Here is a 21,444-nt window from a genome sequence, read left to right as displayed (position 1 = left end):
GGATGTTGGTGATAACGAAATCCAGAGACAATAAACATAAAAATTAAAATAAAATAAAATAAAATAAAATCCTAATAGTTTGTAAAATGACAAGGATGATAAGATCAAAATGGCTGCTATATGATGATATATTATAAATGCAAGTATTATCCTTATTCATATGGAGTATTATGTTAAGCATCCAATAATTCAAGTGTGCATGCTCACCCTAGTCGATCAGCCCAATTATTTATTAAATAAATAGACACTTTCTTTCTGAATTGAGGAATGGGTACACGATATTGATTTTTATATAATTAAAAGAAAATTAAAATTAATTTATTATTTATTTCAAATCGTAGTGACTTGTATTAGAGCATCTACAAGGGGAGAGGTAAATAGAGAAGTAAAGTTAAATAACTATCATATTTACCTTTTTAGCATGAAAAATCATTCTGCAAGGGAAAATATATTTGAGAAGGTATTATACATTTTCTCATTTTGAAGATGTATCTTTAGAGTATCCGCAATGGTGGACTTCCCGCCGGACGTTGGACCGGCGTACCGGATGTCCGCGCAGGACGTCCGCCATTAGGCGCAAGAAGGCGGACGCTGACTTCCCCCTGCGGACATGAGGTATCTGAGGGCTTTTGGCAACGTCTGTCGTGACGTCCGCCATTGCGGTGCCACAATGAACGTCCCGATTTTTTTTAAATCTATATATACGGCTCGTTGCAAACTCTATATATACGGCTAGTTGCAACCTGTTCGGCTAGCGGCAAACTATAGAGATTCAAGGCATAACATATACTTTGTTTTAATCGTTTTTTGGTTTGGGATGTTTTTTTTGTGAACTATGTACTTTTTTAATTTAAATATGTATGCTTTTTTAAAAAAATAAAATTGTTGCATTTTTTCCGTATTCGTGTTGAAATTTTAATTCCGTAAATTGCATATTTATGAATTTTGAATTTTTTTTATTGTGGATGTCCGCCGGGATATCCTTAGGGATGTCCGCCATTGTGCAGTGAGATGTCCTTATGACGTGACAGTGCAGTGAGAGGTCCTTATGACGTGGCAGAATGTATTTTGGGAAGTCCGCCGGGATATCCACACCATTGGGGATGCTCTTACCTCTCCATCAATGGAGAGGTAAAATCTTATAACTACCATATTTGCCTTCTTTTCATGAAAAATTATTCTCCAAGGGAGAAGGTATTGCACTTTATATTTTTTAATGCATTTTGTAGTATTTTTTATTTTTAAAAAATCATTTACCTTTCTATATACCTTTTTCCATTGGAATGTGTTACTTTTTGAAAGGATATATTTCACTTTTTTTGAGAAAGTAAATAGATGATAGACCTCTCCCATTTACCTTTCCTTTTTGAATATGCTCTTACAGATCAATTGATGAGAGGGACGTCCTTTCGATCTGATTTACCATCGTTGCATTTTAGATGTTTCTCATAAAAGGGGAGGTTTATTGTTAAATTTTATGAAAAAATCGATTCACGAATTCTATGCTCTATATGAGAAAGTACACCCTTAGGCCCTAAGGCCATTCACAATGCATTTGCCTTGGAAGATCACTCCAGGCGCGACTGCATTCCGACATGCCTCACCCACCGAGCCATCCCCACGCGGCTGAATGTTGGGCCGCCCAAGGTCCTCGCGGCTACTATTCAATTTTATTATTAACTTGAATTATATTTAATACTATAATTTCATTTATAAGTACATACATTCATTTTCTACTCAATTTTAACACTCATTCACGACGAGCGTTTCCATCGTTGCTCTGGGGATCAGAAAAAAAACGTAAGACTTGATTAGATTGTTGTTTTTAAATCATGTTTTTTTATTGTAATTATAAGATTTAAACTATTATATTATTATTTATTTTTAAGTAATATGAAGTATTTTTTGAATGATTATTTTTTAAATTGAATTGTGATTAAAACGAGATTGAAATATAGTTCACTGCATTGTTAGTGTTGTATAAAATATAAAATAGCTAAAGCGTAATAATTATACTACTATATTACCCAAGCAAATAGTATACTCGATTAAAAGAACCTATATATACAATATTTAGATAAATAGAGAAATAAGACGCAGAATTTGAAATTGAAAATTCAAGAATAATCCGGGAGAGAGAGCGAGGTGAATGGTCGGTCCATTTTATTCCAACATATGGATAATATCCTAGTCATCAATATCGAAAATTAGACCCTTGTTTTTTTTATCATAAATTCATTACTACTACGAACATACATTGTACTTGTAGTCAACAAATCTAACCCTTGTTTTTTTAATAAATTTATTAATACACACATACATGGTATTACCATAAAAACTATATGGCCCCATAGAAATTGAGCGATTTGACCAAAAGGAACAAGTTAAACTGAACATGGGGTTTTGGTCCCATCTCAACCAACTTCTAGAAATAAGGGTAGATATGTAGGTTAAAATATATGTAACTTCAATTTTGTTTTTATTATTGTGGTTGTAAATAAGTAAGATTGGGTGGTTGAATCCGATGGAATTTGATCTACTTAATATTTCACTATAGTAATTAATACTCCTACTAAGTTATTATATAGTAGTAGTATAAGGAATTGAAGGTATTACATCTTTTTATTTAAAGTTAACATTTGTGTGATTGTGTATCCAAATCTTCATTTCGATGATGTGTTGCAGTTTTGTTAATATTTTCTTATACTATAGATATGCAATTGAATATGTATTTAAATTTGTTCTTAAATTATCACTTCAATATGTTCAAACCACAAAATTTTGCTAATTGTAAACTATTATTTGCATTGAAAGGAAACTATGTGGTCCTTTGCATTAGTTAGGTACTAATAAAAGAAAGCAAGTACGATTTCCCAAAGCTTGTATTTGGCAATTTATCAAAATTCTAATTATATGAAACGGGTGAAATATTTGGTGAGTTCTAAGGACAATTCCCCACCTATACCTATTATGATTTTCATTTGAAATCAGTTAGTTAGGATATAATAATTAATCATTGGCATGGGAATATATTACAGGTGAGTTGCATCAGATATTGATTCTTTAAAAATAAGCTACTTATTTTTAAAGTCAAGAATTTTAAATCCTTTTCAAGACGCCATGATTAATATTACAAGTATTATAAATAGTTTTTAGACCAATAATGAATATGAATTTTTAGCTATTTCTTGTCTCACAAGATTTTTCTAGTAGTTTTGCCTGTGTTTAATTACATTTGCATGATTTTTTTTTCTTAGTTTTATGTACTACTTTTAAATATTTTATAGACTCGTTGCAGTTTAAAGTTGTTCTTGTAGAAAATGGCTCTAGACAAAATGTATGTGATAAAGTTCAGGGTGTAAAGAAAAAGTAGGGGTGAGCAAAAAAATCGAAGACCGAATATCTGAACCGAACCAAATCGAAATTTTGAAATTCGGTTCGGTTTTTTCAGTTTTTTGGTTCAGTTCGGTTTTAAAAATTAAAAAAAAAATCGGTTTTTCGGTTCGGGCGAAAAAAAAATCCGAAAAACCAAAAAACCGAATTATGTTTTAAATATAATATTATAGTATATTTATTCTATTAATTTAATATATTATATCATTAGTATATATTATATATTCTTTTAATATATTTTATATAATATGCATTATATATATATATATATTCTATTAGTATATATAAAATCAAATATTATATATATTAATGTATACTCCATAATTTTTCGGTTTTTCGATTTTTTTGAAAATTTTGGTTTTTTCGGTTTTGTTCGGTTCAGTTCGGTTCGGTTCGGTTTGGTTTTTGAACTAAATTCGGTTTTGGTTCGGTTTGGGAAAAAACCGAACCAAAACCTGAATGCTCACCCCTAAGAAAAAGGCCTAAATAGTTATGGTTATGTTACGAAACATGTGAGATGTTGTTAATAGGTGACTTTAGCATATGTTTTTAAGTTATGGAGTATTAGAAGTACAATTGCCATCATTGTGTTCAATAGCTAAATAGCATAAAACGAACACGATCCATAGTTACGCATAATTAATTTAGAAAGAATTCTGGTCAAGTTATCTATCTTTAGGAGCTTTCTATCTAAACTGTCTTTCTATAAGTTTGACCTCTAATGACTGATCCATTTCTTACTTTGTTAGTATTTTTAAAATATTTTTTTATAATAATTTATTCTTATATCTTACAATTTAAAATACGCACCAGCGTGCAATATCAATATTACTAAGTACTTAAAGAAATTAAAAGAACGCAACAAAGTAGTACTAATATTCTTAATCGTGTCAAAATTGTGAATTAGAATAGGTAAGAAAGCGATAGGATGAAAGCATATAATCTTGCTCACTTCTTTTCAATGTGTGACAATGATAGAAACCTCCTCAATTTCGCATCTTTAACCGGCCAATTACACTAGTATAAAAAATAATCGTGCACTTCAAAATAAAAAATATTTTGTTTAGAGTAGTTGATTCGTGAATTGAACTTATCCATAATTTTTATTAATTATAGAATTGTATATTCTTGCAATCTTGATGTTGCTTTCAGAACACCACATAATGACCACCCTCTATGCAATTTGTGCGACAAATATGAATTATTAGTTTAAATTACTTCAAAAAGGAAGGCGTAACCAGCTAAGTTTAACTAGATTTATCTATTAAATTGCTGATTTTACCAATGGTTTTTTTTTTCTGAAAAGCATTACTTATAATTAGATTATTTTTTATTTTTGAAAATTTTTAATTACTCATAACACTATTAATAAAGTGGGATCCTATTATCCACTAATATTATTTGTTTACTATTTTTTCTTTTATATTTTTATTAGTTTTATGTTAAAACACGTATTATTTGTAAAGTTTCTGTTTTATTGGACCAATGGAGATATCATTCTTTCTTATTATGAATTACTATTATGGTTAATAAAATAGTTAAAAGTAATTCTAAAAACGTGTGCTGCTAGGGCACAAAGATGGGCCAATTAAGCCCATTTATAATTCACTAACGGAGGGCCCAACCAAATCCGGAGATAATTTATTTTTCTATTTTTTTTTGTTCTTTTATTTGCTTCCGGTATTTTGATGTCTATTTTCGTCTATTTCGAATTTATGATAAAAATAATTGCAGCTACTTTTTTTATTTGGATAATAATAATAATATTATCCACACATAGAATACTCACATTTCTATCGACTTTTATTGGATGTGATTTTGTCCACGATTCAGTTGGGCCCCACATTTTTGATGACTTGTGATCCCAAATTCCCAATCTTTGATTGCAAATTAGCTGACTAGTTTATTAGACATTAAATTTTGAAAATGATCAAAATTTCAAGATTATAGGAACGGAAAATGAATTAAAATCTCCTATAATTATAGTGATTTTATGCATAGACTGATAGATTACTAGATTTCGATATAAGTGAGATATAAAAAAGTGGTCCTCAATAAATAATTTTCAAACGAACCAAAAACTTCAACATTTTAATACTTTATGTGAAATAGTAGATCAAGTCATCAAGAACACGATATAAATTAAATATTAATAATTCAGAGATTATGAAAATTGGATAAATTCTTTGCTTCATGAAAAGAAATTTGGATAGCTCCATAATGATTAGGTCTGTTGTTACGTGCGTAAATCAAACATTGGAAAATTAATGCTTTTGCTTATGAGATGGTTCGATAATATCGTGATGATCCTCAACAAGAAGATAGCTTTCATTTCATGTCACTATAAATAAATAGTTTGTTGAACAACTGTAAAATTTTCAAGCAACATAATTTATCAATATTTTTTGAATAATTTAATTAAAAGTAGAAGTACTTTGTTTTATCGACAATCAATATATGGATTTTGTAATTGTTGCTTAACTTAGATGTCAAAAATCATCTCAATTTTCAGTGTGAAAGCAACATATAATGCGCTTCACAAGTTTGTTGGGGCAACAGCTTGATTCCATTAAATCCAGCTGAAATAAAGAATTTTAATTGTATTGTCAGAATTTGGCAATGAATTATTTCATTAATTGTTGAATTGTAATATGGTTTTAAGTTGAAACTCTTAAAATTTATTTATTGAATTGTCTCATACGGAGTATGAGATATTTACGAATATAAAAAAAAGATCTTATAGTAGTTTCATAAACCTTTCTGAATACAAGAGTAGTGAGGTGTTATATTCACTTACTAAAAAAATTTACTATATTTTTTAAAGACACAAAAATAGAGACACAATTTTGAAAAATGACTATAATTTATGGCGCAAAAGATAACTATCTAAGTTGAAGTGGAATTATCTTAATCTTTTATATTTTTAAGACACTTCCATTTATATCTCTTAATTTTACTTGGGACACTATTATTTAATCGTTGGTAGTATTTAAGAAACATAATTAGCGTTTTTAATTGCATTATAAAATATTCTTACCCTTTCTTTAGTGCAAAACAATTTGCGTCCATCTAAACACACACTTTTGTAAAGTATTGATAGAATAATATTTTTAAAGAGAATTAAAAGGAGAAACTACCTCTAGCTTATTCTAGTTTGCAAATGGTAGGAATTGTTAGCTTATATAGTACTTACTACACTAACATTGTATAGTGCATTTTATTTACTTATTTAAATTAAGTCATAATAATGTGTACACAAACTTTATGCCTAATTTCAATAATACTTGAATCTATTACTCTCTCTCATTTACGTATATACAATTTTTAAATTTGGCCAAAGTTATAAATTATAATTAGTCATATTTCATGAAATTAACAGCTAACATGCATGTTGACTTTGATCTCATAATGCACCAACGTTGTTGCTTGAAAATTAAATTAATCAACAACTCTGCACTTAACACTCATTTTAAATTTCTGTACGGATATCCAAATCTACGAAAAATGTACACTAAAATAAATAGACATAATTTCATATTATTTTCTGATGTTTCTTGGAAGCTCAAAACTGAGTCAATAATATTTAAATAAAATCCTCTATAATCTTTAATTATATAATTCACCTCCTGTCCCATGCTCTAAGGTCAAATCAATAATATTCATGTTTTTTATATAATAATTAATAATTATTATATGGTTTGCTGTAGTGTATTCTATATAGTCTACGTGCATGATTGGATTTCAGATTAGCCGATTTTCCTATTAATATTTAAGAAAATAGTGCAAAGTAGTTGCCTGTAATCATGGAAACAATTAGCTAGTGGGATTAGGTGGCGGTCTGAAACCAGAGAATTAAAATTCGTGAGATTTTTTTAATTAATTTATAATTATCATGTTATATTGAATTGTATAGTATGGAAGTCGAAATCATCTAGATTTATAATTTTTTTGATTGATTTATAAAATTTATGTATGTGACAATCTTTTCCTTGACGCAAATAATTAGATTAAAATTTTAATTATACTCTTACCATCCCTTTCCGGTAACGATAGCCAACCCCATTGCTTTTGTTTGTTGGAATTGCTTTAATTTTATATACGCAACACATTTCAGATTGAATTTGCATAAATAGGCAACACATGTCATATTTTCCATCGACAAATATGTTGTTCCTTTTCTTTCTTATTTTTTATTGAAATTTACAATAAATAAACACAAAGGAAGAAATAAAAAGTCATGGATATAGAAAATTAGTCAAACATAGTGCCCCAGAAACGACGCCGTATTTTGTTTTTTATGCTATTTTTATGACTTAGTTTAATTTAGGTATATGTAATAGACTATAGTAGTTAATCAGTCATGCATTTTACACTACTTATTTGGAAAGAGAAATATAAGCCTGCCAAATAGTACTAGTTTTATTATCGATCATATACCAAAAAATAGTTGTAAAAAAAGTTTTTTAGGAAACCTATTTTGCAGACATTTTTGGTAATCTAATTTTTAACTAGGTTTTTTACAACTCTTTTTTTTTACAGAGAAAAGAAGCTAGTTTATACTTTATAATGTCTGCAAATTAGTAAAAGTACATTTTAATACAACTAGCCACAATAAATTATAGCTACAATATCTTTAATGCGCTTATCGAATTTGATTTTAGAACTTGTTTGGTAGATTTATTTATGTTACGATTAGTCAGAAATTAGAATAATGACTATGGTAATTGGTACGTATCATAGTTTGTGCTAGTCATATTTCTAAGTAGTGTATTTGATAGTTTAGATACAATTTTGAAGTTATCTTTAATTTATGTTTAATGCAATAGGTGAAATACAAAGCAAATTTTGTGTAGAGTAAAATAATCTTAATATGTATGCATAAATTGCGAGTAAGAAAGATATAGGATAACTTAATAATTCTATTCCACTATCTTGGCTGCCAAAATTCTGAGTTAATTTTCTAGATTTAAATATAAATTTTAAGACGGGCTTTCCAGAAATAAAATAAATACTACTCCTATTTAGCAGTAATATTAATACGAGTACAGACGTCCGCAATTTGAGTTTTTATTTAGTTACACTGTTAAATGTATACTCAGTATGTTAAAAGTGATTAATGTTGTAGTAATCCAATTCAAATTTTGTAATTTGAAATTTACTTGAGAATAAGCGTCGAACTCAGTTTGTGTGAAAAGTGACGTAACTCAGAAAATGAGAGACCATATTTCAATCATGATTAAGTCAAGTATTTAAATTTTATGGGCATTAAATAGGAGTATTATACTCCAAAAAATTTGATATCAAGATTTAAATTAATAGTGTGTTTAGGGGCAAGCGAACCGCCACCATAAATTAGAAAATATGTTAGGGTAATTAGTTTAATCCAAAACTTTTGAAAAAAAACAAAATTATACAATGCAAACACAACCCAAATAACAAAATTTTAAATACGATATAAAACAAATTTAAATTAAGTTTGTCAGAATTTGAGTAATCGTTTATTTGATTATGGATTTGATGTTGTACTGATTAACTACAAACTATTTTTTTCCACATATCAACGCGTCGATATTGAGAAAATAGAATCAAAGGATATAATTATGTATCTTTAATACTAGTATAATAAATTGCGATACAAAAATTAAAGCAGGCATGATGTGTTGTGGATCTGAACGTGTCACTCCTAATTCAAATCATAAAAGTTAAATCGAAAAATTAAGAATTATATACTCCCTCCGTCCCAAGGTAGATGTCACACTTGGGAGATGACACGAGATTTTAGGAGATGTTATTTTGTGTGTTAAGTGGTGAGAGAAAATATAATTTTATAATTGATGTGAATATAACTTTTTTCAAAAGAAGAAATGTGACATTTTTTATGGGATAAACTAAAAAGAAAAGTGTGACATCTATCTTGGGACGAAGGTACTATTTAGTTTCAAGAATCTTGACTAGTAACGCTTTATATTAATCAGTTCAATTGGAGCGTGATGAAATCTTGATTGCGACTCTTAAACAATATTATTCTCTCATTATTAACCAAATAGAGGAGTAACAACAAGACAATTACCATTACATGGCCTAATCCATTTGAAAATTATTTGTAGCAATAATTATATCTAAAGTTACATTATAGTTTTAATTTATAAAGATGAGCAATCCAAATAATTTGAAATCTTAGGAGAGACTCTAATAAAAGTAAATTGTTTAAAAATCTCAATAATCAATAATTTTTCTAGACAAAAATAAAGAAAAAAAATGAAAATGGTGAAGATAAGAAGCTCTATGGAGTATGATGTTGTAAGTCGTCCGTCTTGTAGAATTACGATCTCATAATTAAGGTGTTGTGAATTGGAATCTATTATTGCTTTTAGATCTTTTATTTATGCATTTCAAAGAATGTAGATATTATAATATAAGTAGAAAAGATAAAGAATATTTTGCAATAATTTTTTCCTTAGAATGTCTTCGAGATGTCTAAAGAAAACAAACTCTCTTATAAGTAGATATTGCAGTTTACTATTCAAGTCTCCATTCCCATTTTTATTAAAGTAGGCTAATGAAGGGCGATACTTAAACTAACTCGTGACACATGATTTTAATTATGGTAAGCTGATTTATTATTATACACTAACTAACCAACAAACCCCGCCACCCGCTGGAAGACTTTCGGCCTTAATCCACAAGCTCGGTCGAGCAGGATTAGTCGGATTCCGCCAAAAGGCGGGTTCGGTACACCTGTTGTTAAACTAAAAAAAAGAATGCACTAGTGTGTTCATTGTTGCTCTTAAGTACGCATATATGTGCTCCATCGACATTGCAAGTCGTTGAGAACGTCGTACTTGCACGTCTATTCATATTAAGAGCATCCACAGTTGCACGTCGTACTGACCATCGGCTCTGGATCTGGCATGCTTATTTAGGTGTGGCGGGGTCGAACAACGACATCAACGTCCTGAACTCCTCATATCTCTTCACCGAGCAATGCAATGGCAAATGCCCGACCATCGATTTCACTGCAAACGGACGCTAACATCATATGGGGTACTACTTTGTCGATGGCATATACCCGAGGTGACCTGTTTTTTTGAAGACGATCACCTCCCCAGTCGGTGAGAGGAGAGTTTTATTCGCGCAAAAGCAGGAGGCTGCGCGGAAGGGCTATAGTGAAGGGTCCGGCGCGGTTCTGGTACAAGGACGTCATCGCCGATGTCATGTGTGCGTGCATCATCTTGCATAACATGATAGTCGAACACGAAGGTGGAAGAGTCACCGATTGGGGCGATGATGAAGCTGGATCTAGCTCCAGCATGGCGACCCCGCCCCATGTTCGAGGATTACCAGCGGGCTACAATGAGGTTCTAGCTAGACAAGCCTCAATGCGCAACCAACAAGACCATGCTCGGTTCATGTCCGGCATGGTTGAAGAAATTTGGAACCGCCACGGCCGTTGAATTTGTAATTTTTTTTTATTTCGTACCGTACTCTATGAACTTTCAATGAAATAAAGTTTTTTATTCAAATTTTGTAGTGTTTATTTATTCAAATAAATAAAATGCTATAGGGAGGACTATAGGGCATCCCACTGCAGGTGGAAGGGTAGGAGGATAAAATGCTGATGTGGCGGAGGATATGGCCCTATAGGACGGGCTATAAGGCGCCCATTGTGGATGCTCTAAAAAGCACAAGTTTTGTAGTTAAATCTGAATATGTTAACTGTTTTATTTTTTTACGATTTGAAAAAATCATAAATAATATTTAATATTTTTAATCTTATATCTCATTTAGATAGCATATCGTCAATTTTCATAATTCCATTAAAATTAGAAAAGAAAAAGATTAAATTTATTAATGTGAAAAGGAGAGAGTACTATGAAACATAATTTGGATCAAATAGACATATGCTTAGCATCAGAAATGAACTTCACTCCAGATAAATAAACAGTTAAACTAGACCAAATTTCTCACACCCCAAATTTGAAATCAAAACAAAAAGTGATGAAAAAAAAGTTACCTACACAATAATAGTAATTAAATTAAATTTACTAATATGGTGGGAATAACCGATGTGAGAAAATATTATGTGGTGTGTCCTACCACTAATACATTGACACATGGAAATTTAGAGGGCCTGATACGATTCCCAGGCAACCACCGCATCAACACAACGCCGAGCTGCGCGACGCCGAGCTGCACGATGCCGAGCTGCGCGACGCCGAAGAGCACAATGCCGAGCTGCATGGCGACGCCGAAAATCTGCATGGCGACGTCGAGAGATCGGAGGGAAGATCAGCGAGAGGCGAGAACGACATGCAGACGTCGGTCGCGACAACAAGGGGAAGAAGAGTTCGGCGCGCGCCTCTCCGATTCGGCGATTACGTCGCGAAGTAGAATTAGGATTCTCTTTTTCCTTTTAGATTTTATTTCCTTTTTATGTCTTTCTTATTTTTGGTAACTTAGTTATTTTAATGAGTCGAGCATATCTATAAGCTCCGTTTCGGGTTTTCTTTGTTGGTTCTTTCCCGAGATGCATTAGGTTTAGAAGTCGAACCAACCCTAGGGTCCTTAGTCTATAAATAGGGCTTTGTTTATCAAGTTACGGATGAATAAGAATTACAATATTTGCCCACAAAATACGTGAGTTTATCTAAACCTAGTTCGCCGCTGCCCGACGGAGAATCCTCCGCGCACAGCCGCTGCTAGAAGACGCCGCCGATCCTGTGTAGGACGCCGGAGTTATCGTTGGATCGCCGCGCAACCCCGCCGCCGATCACGTTGAGGTAATAAGGCCTTAACATCTGGTGCTTTCATCCAGTACTCATGAAAGGTTTCGACAATAACGGCAAGGCCGTTTGGGGGGGGGACACAACGATTCCTACCCGCCATACAGATTCGGGGGTCGTCCGCCGAGGACGAACCGCCGCGACGGTGGGGGTTTCCACCGACAACATGGGGACGACGGCGAGGGGGAGATTCGCCAACCCGAGGAGTCGCGCAGGGAAGAGACCAACACTACTACCTTGGCTCAGGTTTTGGAGAGGTTGGAACGTTTGGAGAAATTCGATTCAGCGAGGGAAGATCCGGATCGCCGCGGCGGGAATCTTGGAAGTTCTTGGTCACGCGGAGCGGTGAATCCGCCAGAGTATGACGACGAAGACGATTGGGGATTTGATGAGACACGTCGCATGCGCAACGGAGGGACATTTGTTCGGGGTAAAAACCCTAATTGGGGTTTACGCGAGGGGCAACCCGACACGAGGCTGAGACGCGATCAATGGGGTCGCCATGGTCCGGGATGGACGATGCAGGGAACCCCCAACTCGAGGCTGGCGCCCGGAGGGTTCGATCAATCATACGACCGGCCTCCGACATGCTGGGACCCCCCCCAGCGATATCAGGGTACCGTGCCTGGTTTCGACAGACCACCGGGGGTAAAGATGGATCCGCCCAGGTTCGACGGGTCAGACGCGACTAATTGGATCGCAAGAGTCCAATATTATTTCAATCACCTTATGATGCCCGAGGCTCAACGATTACATTACGCGGTGATGCTGTTTGATCAACCTGCAGCTGAATGGGTCTTTAATTACTGCGCGAATAACGAATTCGTCACGTGGAATGAGTTTCTGGGGGACGTTCGCCACCGTTTCGATAGAAAGAGTTTTCAAAATTACTTTGGGTTGTTGGCCAAACTCACGCAAACGGGATCACTTTTGGAGTACCACAATACATTTGAAAAATATTTGAATCGGGTCCATGGAGTCCCGGAATCAGAGTTATTCACTTTGTTCGTAGCTGGCCTCAAACCGGACATTCAGGAGCGCGTGAAGTTGCACAGACCGGAATCATTGGCAGCCGCGATGGCCTTGATTTTGGAGTGGACGGAGGAGATACATGACCGTGGGGCACATGCAGCCTTTTCAACCGTGCCTCGTCGCGCTTGGCAGAATCGTGATGGACGGGGGCAGTCAAGTACCTCGGCAGCACCGACATCCGCATCGGTCACAACCGCCGTGGGCCAGACCACGGGTTCAGTGGGTCGCAGTGGGGAAAGGCCGCGACCCGGCATGATACGGGTATCCCAAGCGGAAAAGGCGGAGCGAGCTCGTCAGGGTTTGTGTTATTATTGCCCCGAGAAGTGGATTGTAGGGCACGTGTGCAAACAGCGATTGCTATGCTATGCGGAGGAGGACGATGAGAACGACGGTGTTGCGGAGGACCAAGCGGTTGATGAGTCTGTGCCAACAGATATTTCGCATATTCACGCGATGGACGGTGGTCGTCGTTCTCGTCCGATGAAGGTCGTGGGATGCATACAGGACCACGAGGTGTGTGTCTTAATTGACACGGGTAGCGACAGGGATTTTCTACACCCTAAGATTGCGGAATCGTTACACTTACCCCTCTCGCCGATAAGGCCGTTCAAGGTAGTTGTAGGCAACGGGGGGGCCTTACTGTGCACTCACGTGTCCAAACAGACGAAGTTGGAGGTACAAGGGTCGGTGTTCTTGGTGGATTTACATATACTGCCTATTCACGGCCCAGATGTAATTCTAGGAATGGATTGGCTGGAGTCGTTGGGCAAGGTGACCGCAGATTTCGCAGGAAAAACTTTGGAATTCACTCACAAGGAGCGACCTATTACTTTGAAGGGGGTGGTACCACCGCCCCGCAAGATAGACAGAACGTCCTTGGCTGCTTTGATGTCTCCATCGATCGGGTTAGAGGTTTTTGAGATCATGCTCTTGGAACCGGAAACCACTATTACCACACAAGATGTCCGGGAGGATTTTCCTGCTGATCTAACACCACCCATCACGACAGTGTTGGAGACCTTCCGACCGGTGTTCAACATGCCATCCGGGATGCCTCCGTCACGCCCCTATGATCACCGGGTACATTTGTTGCCAGGCACGAAGCCAATCAACGTCAGGCCGTATCGCTATCCCTACTTTCAGAAAAACGAGATAGAGCGGCAGGTCAAAGAGATGCTCGAGCAAGGTATCATCCAGAGAAGCAACAGTCCGTTTTCTTCACCGGTACTCCTTATTCGTAAGAAAGACGGTACCTTCCGCTTCTGCATCGACTATCGTGCGCTGAACACCGCCACAGTGCCGGATCATTTCCCTATCCCGACAGCGGACGAGCTTTTTGATGAATTGGGTAAAGCTCGTGTTTTCACCAAGCTTGACTTGCGATCAGGTTACCATCAGATAAGGATGCATGACGAAGATGTATTTAAGACGGCTTTTCGTACCCATGACGGACATTTCGAATTCTTGGTGATGCCTTTTGGGTTGACGAATGCCCCGTCTACATTCCAGGCGGCAATGAACGCGATTTTTCAACCTATGCTACGAAAGTTCGTCATTGTCTTTTTCGACGACATACTGGTTTACAGCCCGACTATGGAAGTTCATGAAGAACACTTGTCCGCAGTATTGATGGTTCTGCAGACCAATAGTTTCGTCGTCAAATTATCAAAGTGCTCTTTCTGCAAATCGACCGTGGAATATTTGGGACACTTGATCAGCAATGGATCCCTTAAAGCAGACCCAAATAAAATTAGTGCAATGACGGCTTGGCCGAAACCAAAGAATGTGAGACAGCTTCGCGGGTTTTTGGGATTAACCGGCTATTACCGCCGCTTCATAGCCGGATACGCCTTGATTGCGTCTCCCTTGACGGATCTGTTGAAAAAGGATGCCTTTGTATGGACCCCGGAAGCAGATTCGAGTTTCTTAGACCTGAAAGGAGCAATGACGACAGCCCCCGTACTTCGTCTGCCGGATTTTGATAAGACTTTCTGCGTCGAGACGGATGCCTCGAACACGGGCATTGGGGCAGTGCTACTCCAAGACAATCACCCAATTGCATTCTTCAGTAAGAAACTGGGTCCGCGACGACGGGTCGCGTCCACTTATCACAAGGAATTATATGCCATCGTCGAATCAGTGCAGAAATGGCGTCAGTATCTGTTAGGGAGGGAGTTTGTCATTCGGAGTGATCAGAGGAGCTTGAAAGAATTGCTCCATGCGATAGTGCAAACGCCGGATCAGCAGCTGTATGCGCGCAAACTCATGGGATATAAGTTCCGTATTGAGTACAAGAAGGGGAGCACAAACCGAGCAGCCGACGCGTTGTCCCGCCGCGAGGAAGCCGAGCAGCCTGACCTGCACGAAGACGCGTCCTCGACAGCCGAGGCGAACCTGGACACAGACACGACCTCGGACGCCGACGAGGGCGACGAAGCAGCGCACGCGTGCGCCCTCCTCACAGCAGCGTCCCATCCTATTCCGCACCTTGTGGACTTGCTTCGTCGGGAAACATCTTCGTCCCCGGAGATGCGGGAGATCACGAGGGACATAAAGGAGGGGCGGGCCCTACCGCATTTATCATTGGTGAACGGGCTGGTATACTACAATCGTCGAATATTTGTGAGCTCACGATCATCGGCACGGACGCCTATATTGATCGAATACCACAGCTCGAAATCAGCGGGCCACCCTGGGTTCGAGCGTACGCTGCGTCGCGTGACTGCGGATTTTTACTGGCCGAATATGAAGAAGGAGGTAAAGCAGTTCGTCGAAGCTTGCGTGGTGTGCCAGACGACGAAGTACTCTACCCAGAAGCCTGCAGGGTTGTTACAACCGCTACCAATTCCGTCCCAAGTGTGGGAGGATGTCTCCATGGACTTTATTACGGGTTTGCCGCAATCACGGGGCTACACTGTAGTCATGGTGGCCGTGGACCGTTTGTCTAAATATGCACATTTTGCCCCATTGCCGACGAATTTTGATACGATAAAAGTGGCCAATGTGTTTATTGATACAGTTGTTCGCCATCACGGTTTTCCGAAGACGTTGGTCTCGGACAGGGACTCGGTGTTCTTAAACCAATGTTGGAAGGATATGATGCGGCTTAGTGGCACGAAATTGAACTTCTCAACGGCTTACCACCCGCAATCGGACGGTCAGACGGAGGTACGGAACAGGGGATTGGAGCAGTATCTGCGAGCGTTCACTGCCGATCGTCCATCCAAGTGGTCAAATTTTCTACCTTGGGCGGAGCTGGCTTTGAATTGTTTCCATCATGCGGCCTTGGGAATGTCTCCGTACAAGGCCCTCTATGGCCGGGACCCACCGAGCTTGATTTTTGCGGAACCTTCGAGGTCGACGCCACCGGAGGCGGCGGAATTGATACGCCAACGAGGGGAGTTATTGGTGGAGTTAAGGCGAAATTTGGAACGCGCACAGCAGCGTATGCGCGAATCCGCTAACAAACATCGTCGCCACTTGGAGTTTAAGGTGGGTGACTTGGTCCTATTGAAGCTCCAACCATATAGGCAGCACTCGGTGGCTCGTCCACGGTCGGCCAAGCTAGCTCGTCGCTACTATGGCCCGTTTGAGGTATTAGAGCGTATTGGACCAGTTGCATATCGATTGCGCTTGCCGGAAGGGAGTAGGATCCACAACGTATTTCATGTGAGCCTCCTTCGCGCGTTTGTGGCAGGCAACGACTCGGGAATGGGCATGGACCTGCCGTCTGAATTCTTTGGAGATCGGCCGGTTGTCTATCCGGTCCGGGTGTTGGACAGACGCATGTTATGGCACGATGATCGACCCTTGGAGCATGTGTTGGTTCGTTGGTCCGATGGAACTGAGTCGCCGACGTGGGAACCGCTGGAACTAGTGCAGCGCAAGTTTCCAAATGTGCTCCTTGAGGACAAGGAGGTTGCTATGGAGGGGGGAGTTGATACGATTCCCAGGCAACCACCGCATCAACACAACGCCGAGCTGCGCGACGCCGAGCTGCACGATGCCGAGCTGCGCGACGCCGAAGAGCACAATGCCGAGCTGCATGGCGACGCCGAAAATCTGCATGGCGACGTCGAGAGATCGGAGGGAAGATCAGCGAGAGGCGAGAACGACATGCAGACGTCGGTCGCGACAACAAGGGGAAGAAGAGTTCGGCGCGCGCCTCTCCGATTCGGCGATTACGTCGCGAAGTAGAATTAGGATTCTCTTTTTCCTTTTAGATTTTATTTCCTTTTTATGTCTTTCTTATTTTTGGTAACTTAGTTATTTTAATGAGTCGAGCATATCTATAAGCTCCGTTTCGGGTTTTCTTTGTTGGTTCTTTCCCGAGATGCATTAGGTTTAGAAGTCGAACCAACCCTAGGGTCCTTAGTCTATAAATAGGGCTTTGTTTATCAAGTTACGGATGAATAAGAATTACAATATTTGCCCACAAAATACGTGAGTTTATCTAAACCTAGTTCGCCGCTGCCCGACGGAGAATCCTCCGCGCACAGCCGCTGCTAGAAGACGCCGCCGATCCTGTGTAGGACGCCGGAGTTATCGTTGGATCGCCGCGCAACCCCGCCGCCGATCACGTTGAGGTAATAAGGCCTTAACAGGGCCCCACTTCCAGCTGGGATATTACATATTCACACTGCTAATGAACAAAATTTCTCATATGGAAATTATAAATTATCCCATAAATACACTCACGCATAATATATACACAATCTTTCTATGATTTATCTATCATCGTCTTCAAATCAATTAAAAGAATTCTTCATTACAAAACAGTCAATGGATTTCGAAGGTACGCCACTTCTTCTTTTGTTATGCATACATACATGTGTTCTTGAATACCTATTCTTATTACCTACTATATATTTATTTATCTAAATATTCTTTTAAACTTCATTGCATAACTATGTATAAACGGATAAACTAAAATTTAGTCTTCCTAATCAAGTAAAATTTAGTATTCTTAATCGACTGTTCTTTTAGCTTTGTTTTCATTGTTTTATAATTGTTCTTTTATAATATAATTTTAAAATCTACATGTTTACTAGCTAAAGTTTTATCGTTTTGTTTTATGATTGATATTTTCTACTCAGCCTAATGCATATTTTAATAGCATAAAAATAAGAATATGAATTTTTAATTTAAATCTAATAACAAATTGTGTAATATTTTAATTGTATGGGTTCATATTGAATTTTACATAATTTCTTTTTCTACTACAGAAAATCTAGCAATTTCATATGTTCATCGTGTGGACACTGAATTTGAGTTCAAATTGGGAATGACTTTTGCTGATGAAGAAGATGCCTAAAAAGCATATAATGCATATGCATTTACCAAAGGGTTCGGAATCTGAAAAGGTAAGAAGTCCTACAATAGAAAAAATGAGCTTTGTGGATGTATATATTTATGCTGTTGCGAGGGATTCTCAGAATTTGCCACGTCTAAGGACAGAAAAACTGAAAGGTCATTAAAAAGATGTGGATGTACAGCTCGCATTAGGTTTCATATCAAAGAATGTGTTTGGGAAGTGGTTGAATTCAATGATGTCAACAATCATCCTTTTGTTGAGGATAATCAGAAGCATTTGATTAGATCGTGTCGCAAGATTACAGAAACAAAGGGGAGCATTCTTAACACCATGGTTGATTCTGAGATAAAACCCACAAAAGCTTATTCTTATCTGACAAACGAAGTAGGAGGAGCGCAAAATGTTGGTTTTACTCTTCAGGATTGTAAAAAAAATTTACAATCGAAAAGAATGAACTTAATAAGTGCATGAGATTGTCAAAGTCCTCTGAGGCACTTACGGTCCTTACAAGCTAGTGGAAGTAATCTATTCTACTCTTTTCAAGTTGATGACCAAAATAGAATGACTAATTTTTTCTGGTGTGATGGTGCTTCAAGAATTGATTATGATTGCTTTGGTGATGTTTTAGTGTTCGACACCACGTATCGTACAAACAAGTACAACATGGTATGTGCGCCTTTTGTGGGGGTCAATAACCATTGGAGAAATGTCTTATTTGGTTGTGCTTTCATGTTAGATGAGACAATAGCCTCATTTATTTGGGTGTTCTAGACGTTCATGGAGGCAATGAGGAACAAAGCACCTAAAACAATATTTACTGATCAAGATAGTGCAATGGCCAATGCTATTGGCAAGGTTTTTCCGAACAACATCCATCGGTTATGTGTTTGGCATATCTCAAAAAATGCCACTCAACATATTTCGCATCTTCTTTCAGATTCTCAATTTAAGGCGAAGTTCAATAAAATGTTGTGTGAAGTTGAAATGGAGAATGAAATGGCGCAGCTTTGGAGAGATCTATGTGAAGGATGGAATGTTGCTGAGAATAAGTGGTTGAGTAATATGTACTTGATACGTCATAAATGGTACCCCGCATTCAACCGTGATAGGTATAAGATCTACGCAGGGGAGTGAAAGCACAAACAATGTTTCTAAACATTAACTGAGTTTGTTAGTTACTATGAGAAGCAAGCAGAAAAGATGCGTGAGAATCAAGCGCCGATGATTTCGAATGTGCTCGAGGGGTGCCAAGAATTGGTGTGGATTGTGGTATTTTGAGGCAAGCGGCACAAGTGTATACTATTAAGATATTCAAGAAATTTCAATCCGAGTATTTTAAAGGTTTATCATGGCATGTGACAAGTTCAAAGCATGAAGGTGGAATTTACACTTACACCTTGATGAGGGAATTTGGTCCATTGGAGCATTATGTGAGTTTTAATTCAAATAATACCACCATCTCCTGCACATGCAAGTTGTTTGATTTATTAGAGTGGTTACGTTGTCATGCATTAACGGTAATGAATAATCATCTCAATGTGACTACTATTCCTATGCAATACATATTGAAGAGGTGGACGAAAAGTGCAAGACTAAAAGTGCAAAATGATGACAGTGGTTCATGCTCCTTAGATTTGACGTCGACAAGAACTTATCACCTAAAGGAGTTGATGCGCCAATCTTTTGATGTCATGAGCTTAAGTGTCCATGACGTTGAAACCGTCAAAATTGCAAAAAAGAGACTCCACGAGCTTGATGTTGAGATTAGAAATTATGTCTCATCAAGCGATAACAACACCAAGAGAACTGAGGATAATGATGTTCCTCAAGTTAGTCCAACTCAGATTCTTGATCCTCTTAAGAAAAAGTCGAAGGGAATGACAAATTCTAGAATGAAGAGTGGCATAGAGAAGCGAAAGAAGGGCAAATCATTGAAAGGTAAAGGACCTTTGCAACAATTTCATGGCGTAAATCCTACAAACAACTACCAATGTGGAATAGGAATTTTCACATGAATCCAAGCCACCAATATGCGGTATGTTCGTGATTTATTCTTATCAACTTAATGTGTGTATATATACATCACATTTTTATTGATTTGCTGTCATATAATTTCACAGGGTACACCGTTTTATATGACCTCAATTCAACCCGGTTATGCCCAACCTATTACCTTTCCTTCATTATTGACTCAGGTATAGTTTTATGTTTATAGGATGATATATTCTATATATTTTAGTTTGTCTTTTTATATACCCTCTTTTTTTTTTGGTTTTATAGGACTATCAAAGTGTGGCAAGTGTACCTGAAAATACGTTTCCGAGTGATTGCCCACCATGATTTATCTCAAGTTAGAAAAGTAATTCGAATTGGAGAAATTTGAGTTGGATCCTCTTGCTATAATATTAAGATTGCACTTTGGAAGATAGTATTGTGATCATTTTAAGTTTGAACTAGTTTTTGTTTCTTTTATTTACAGAAAAAAATTGTAGTAGCTATCGAATAATTTTGATAGGATTAAACTTTTTGATTGGTGATCACTTTGACTATGGTTGTTTTTCTAAAAATTTAATTTCTAAATACTATGACAATAATTTACTGTATTTTGTTTTATATTTTTAATGGTCTATTGATGAAAATTAATATAGTAATTAACTATTTTGTTATTATTAGCTACCGGCATTATATTTTAATATAGCATAAGAACATTATATAATAGTGATTAATATACACAAGTAATATAAATTACTATTAAGCTATATAGTCATAATTTATTGTGTTCAATGCCATCAATAAAAAAGAAGGTATTCACATGAAACGTGATTACACTCTATTATGTTTTTATATGGAGTATATATTATATGTAAATAATGAAATAGTTAGTTTATAATTGCAGCAATAATTTTTCTGTTATGTAAAAGA

The 21,444-nt window shown here is 37.1% G+C and overlaps 1 protein-coding gene across 1 annotated transcript; it reads left to right on the top strand.

Annotated features, from left to right (window-relative positions):
* Positions 1 to 10,677: 10,677 nt before the first annotated feature.
* LOC121778901 lies at positions 10,678 to 20,862 on the top strand. Its single transcript, XM_042176292.1, has 7 exons — positions 10,678 to 10,751; positions 12,284 to 17,126; positions 19,294 to 19,631; positions 19,698 to 19,791; positions 20,094 to 20,489; positions 20,643 to 20,717; positions 20,803 to 20,862. The coding sequence occupies exons 1-7, from the start codon at positions 10,678 to 10,680 to the stop codon at positions 20,860 to 20,862; spliced, it is 5,880 nt and encodes a 1,959-aa protein (XP_042032226.1).
* Positions 20,863 to 21,444: the final 582 nt, after the last annotated feature.

The sequence above is a fragment of the Salvia splendens genome, chromosome 19 (assembly GCF_004379255.2).
Source record: "Salvia splendens isolate huo1 chromosome 19, SspV2, whole genome shotgun sequence".
Lineage (NCBI taxonomy): Eukaryota > Viridiplantae > Streptophyta > Magnoliopsida > Lamiales > Lamiaceae > Salvia > Salvia splendens.
The sequence above is the reverse complement of the archived record's forward strand: the minus strand, read 5'-3'. Positions and strand labels throughout refer to the sequence as shown.

Bases quoted from the DNA above. Each gene is read 5' to 3' on its own strand.
- LOC121778901 (XM_042176292.1), top strand. From the start codon at position 10,678: ATGATGAAGCTGGATCTAGCTCCAGCATGGCGACCCCGCCCCATGTTC. The intron at 10,752-12,283 runs GTTCTAGCTAGA...CCCGCCATACAG, and splicing joins TACCAGCGGGCTACAATGAG to ATTCGGGGGTCGTCCGCCGA. The intron at 19,632-19,697 runs GTATAAGATCTA...TGAGTTTGTTAG, and splicing joins CCCGCATTCAACCGTGATAG to TTACTATGAGAAGCAAGCAG.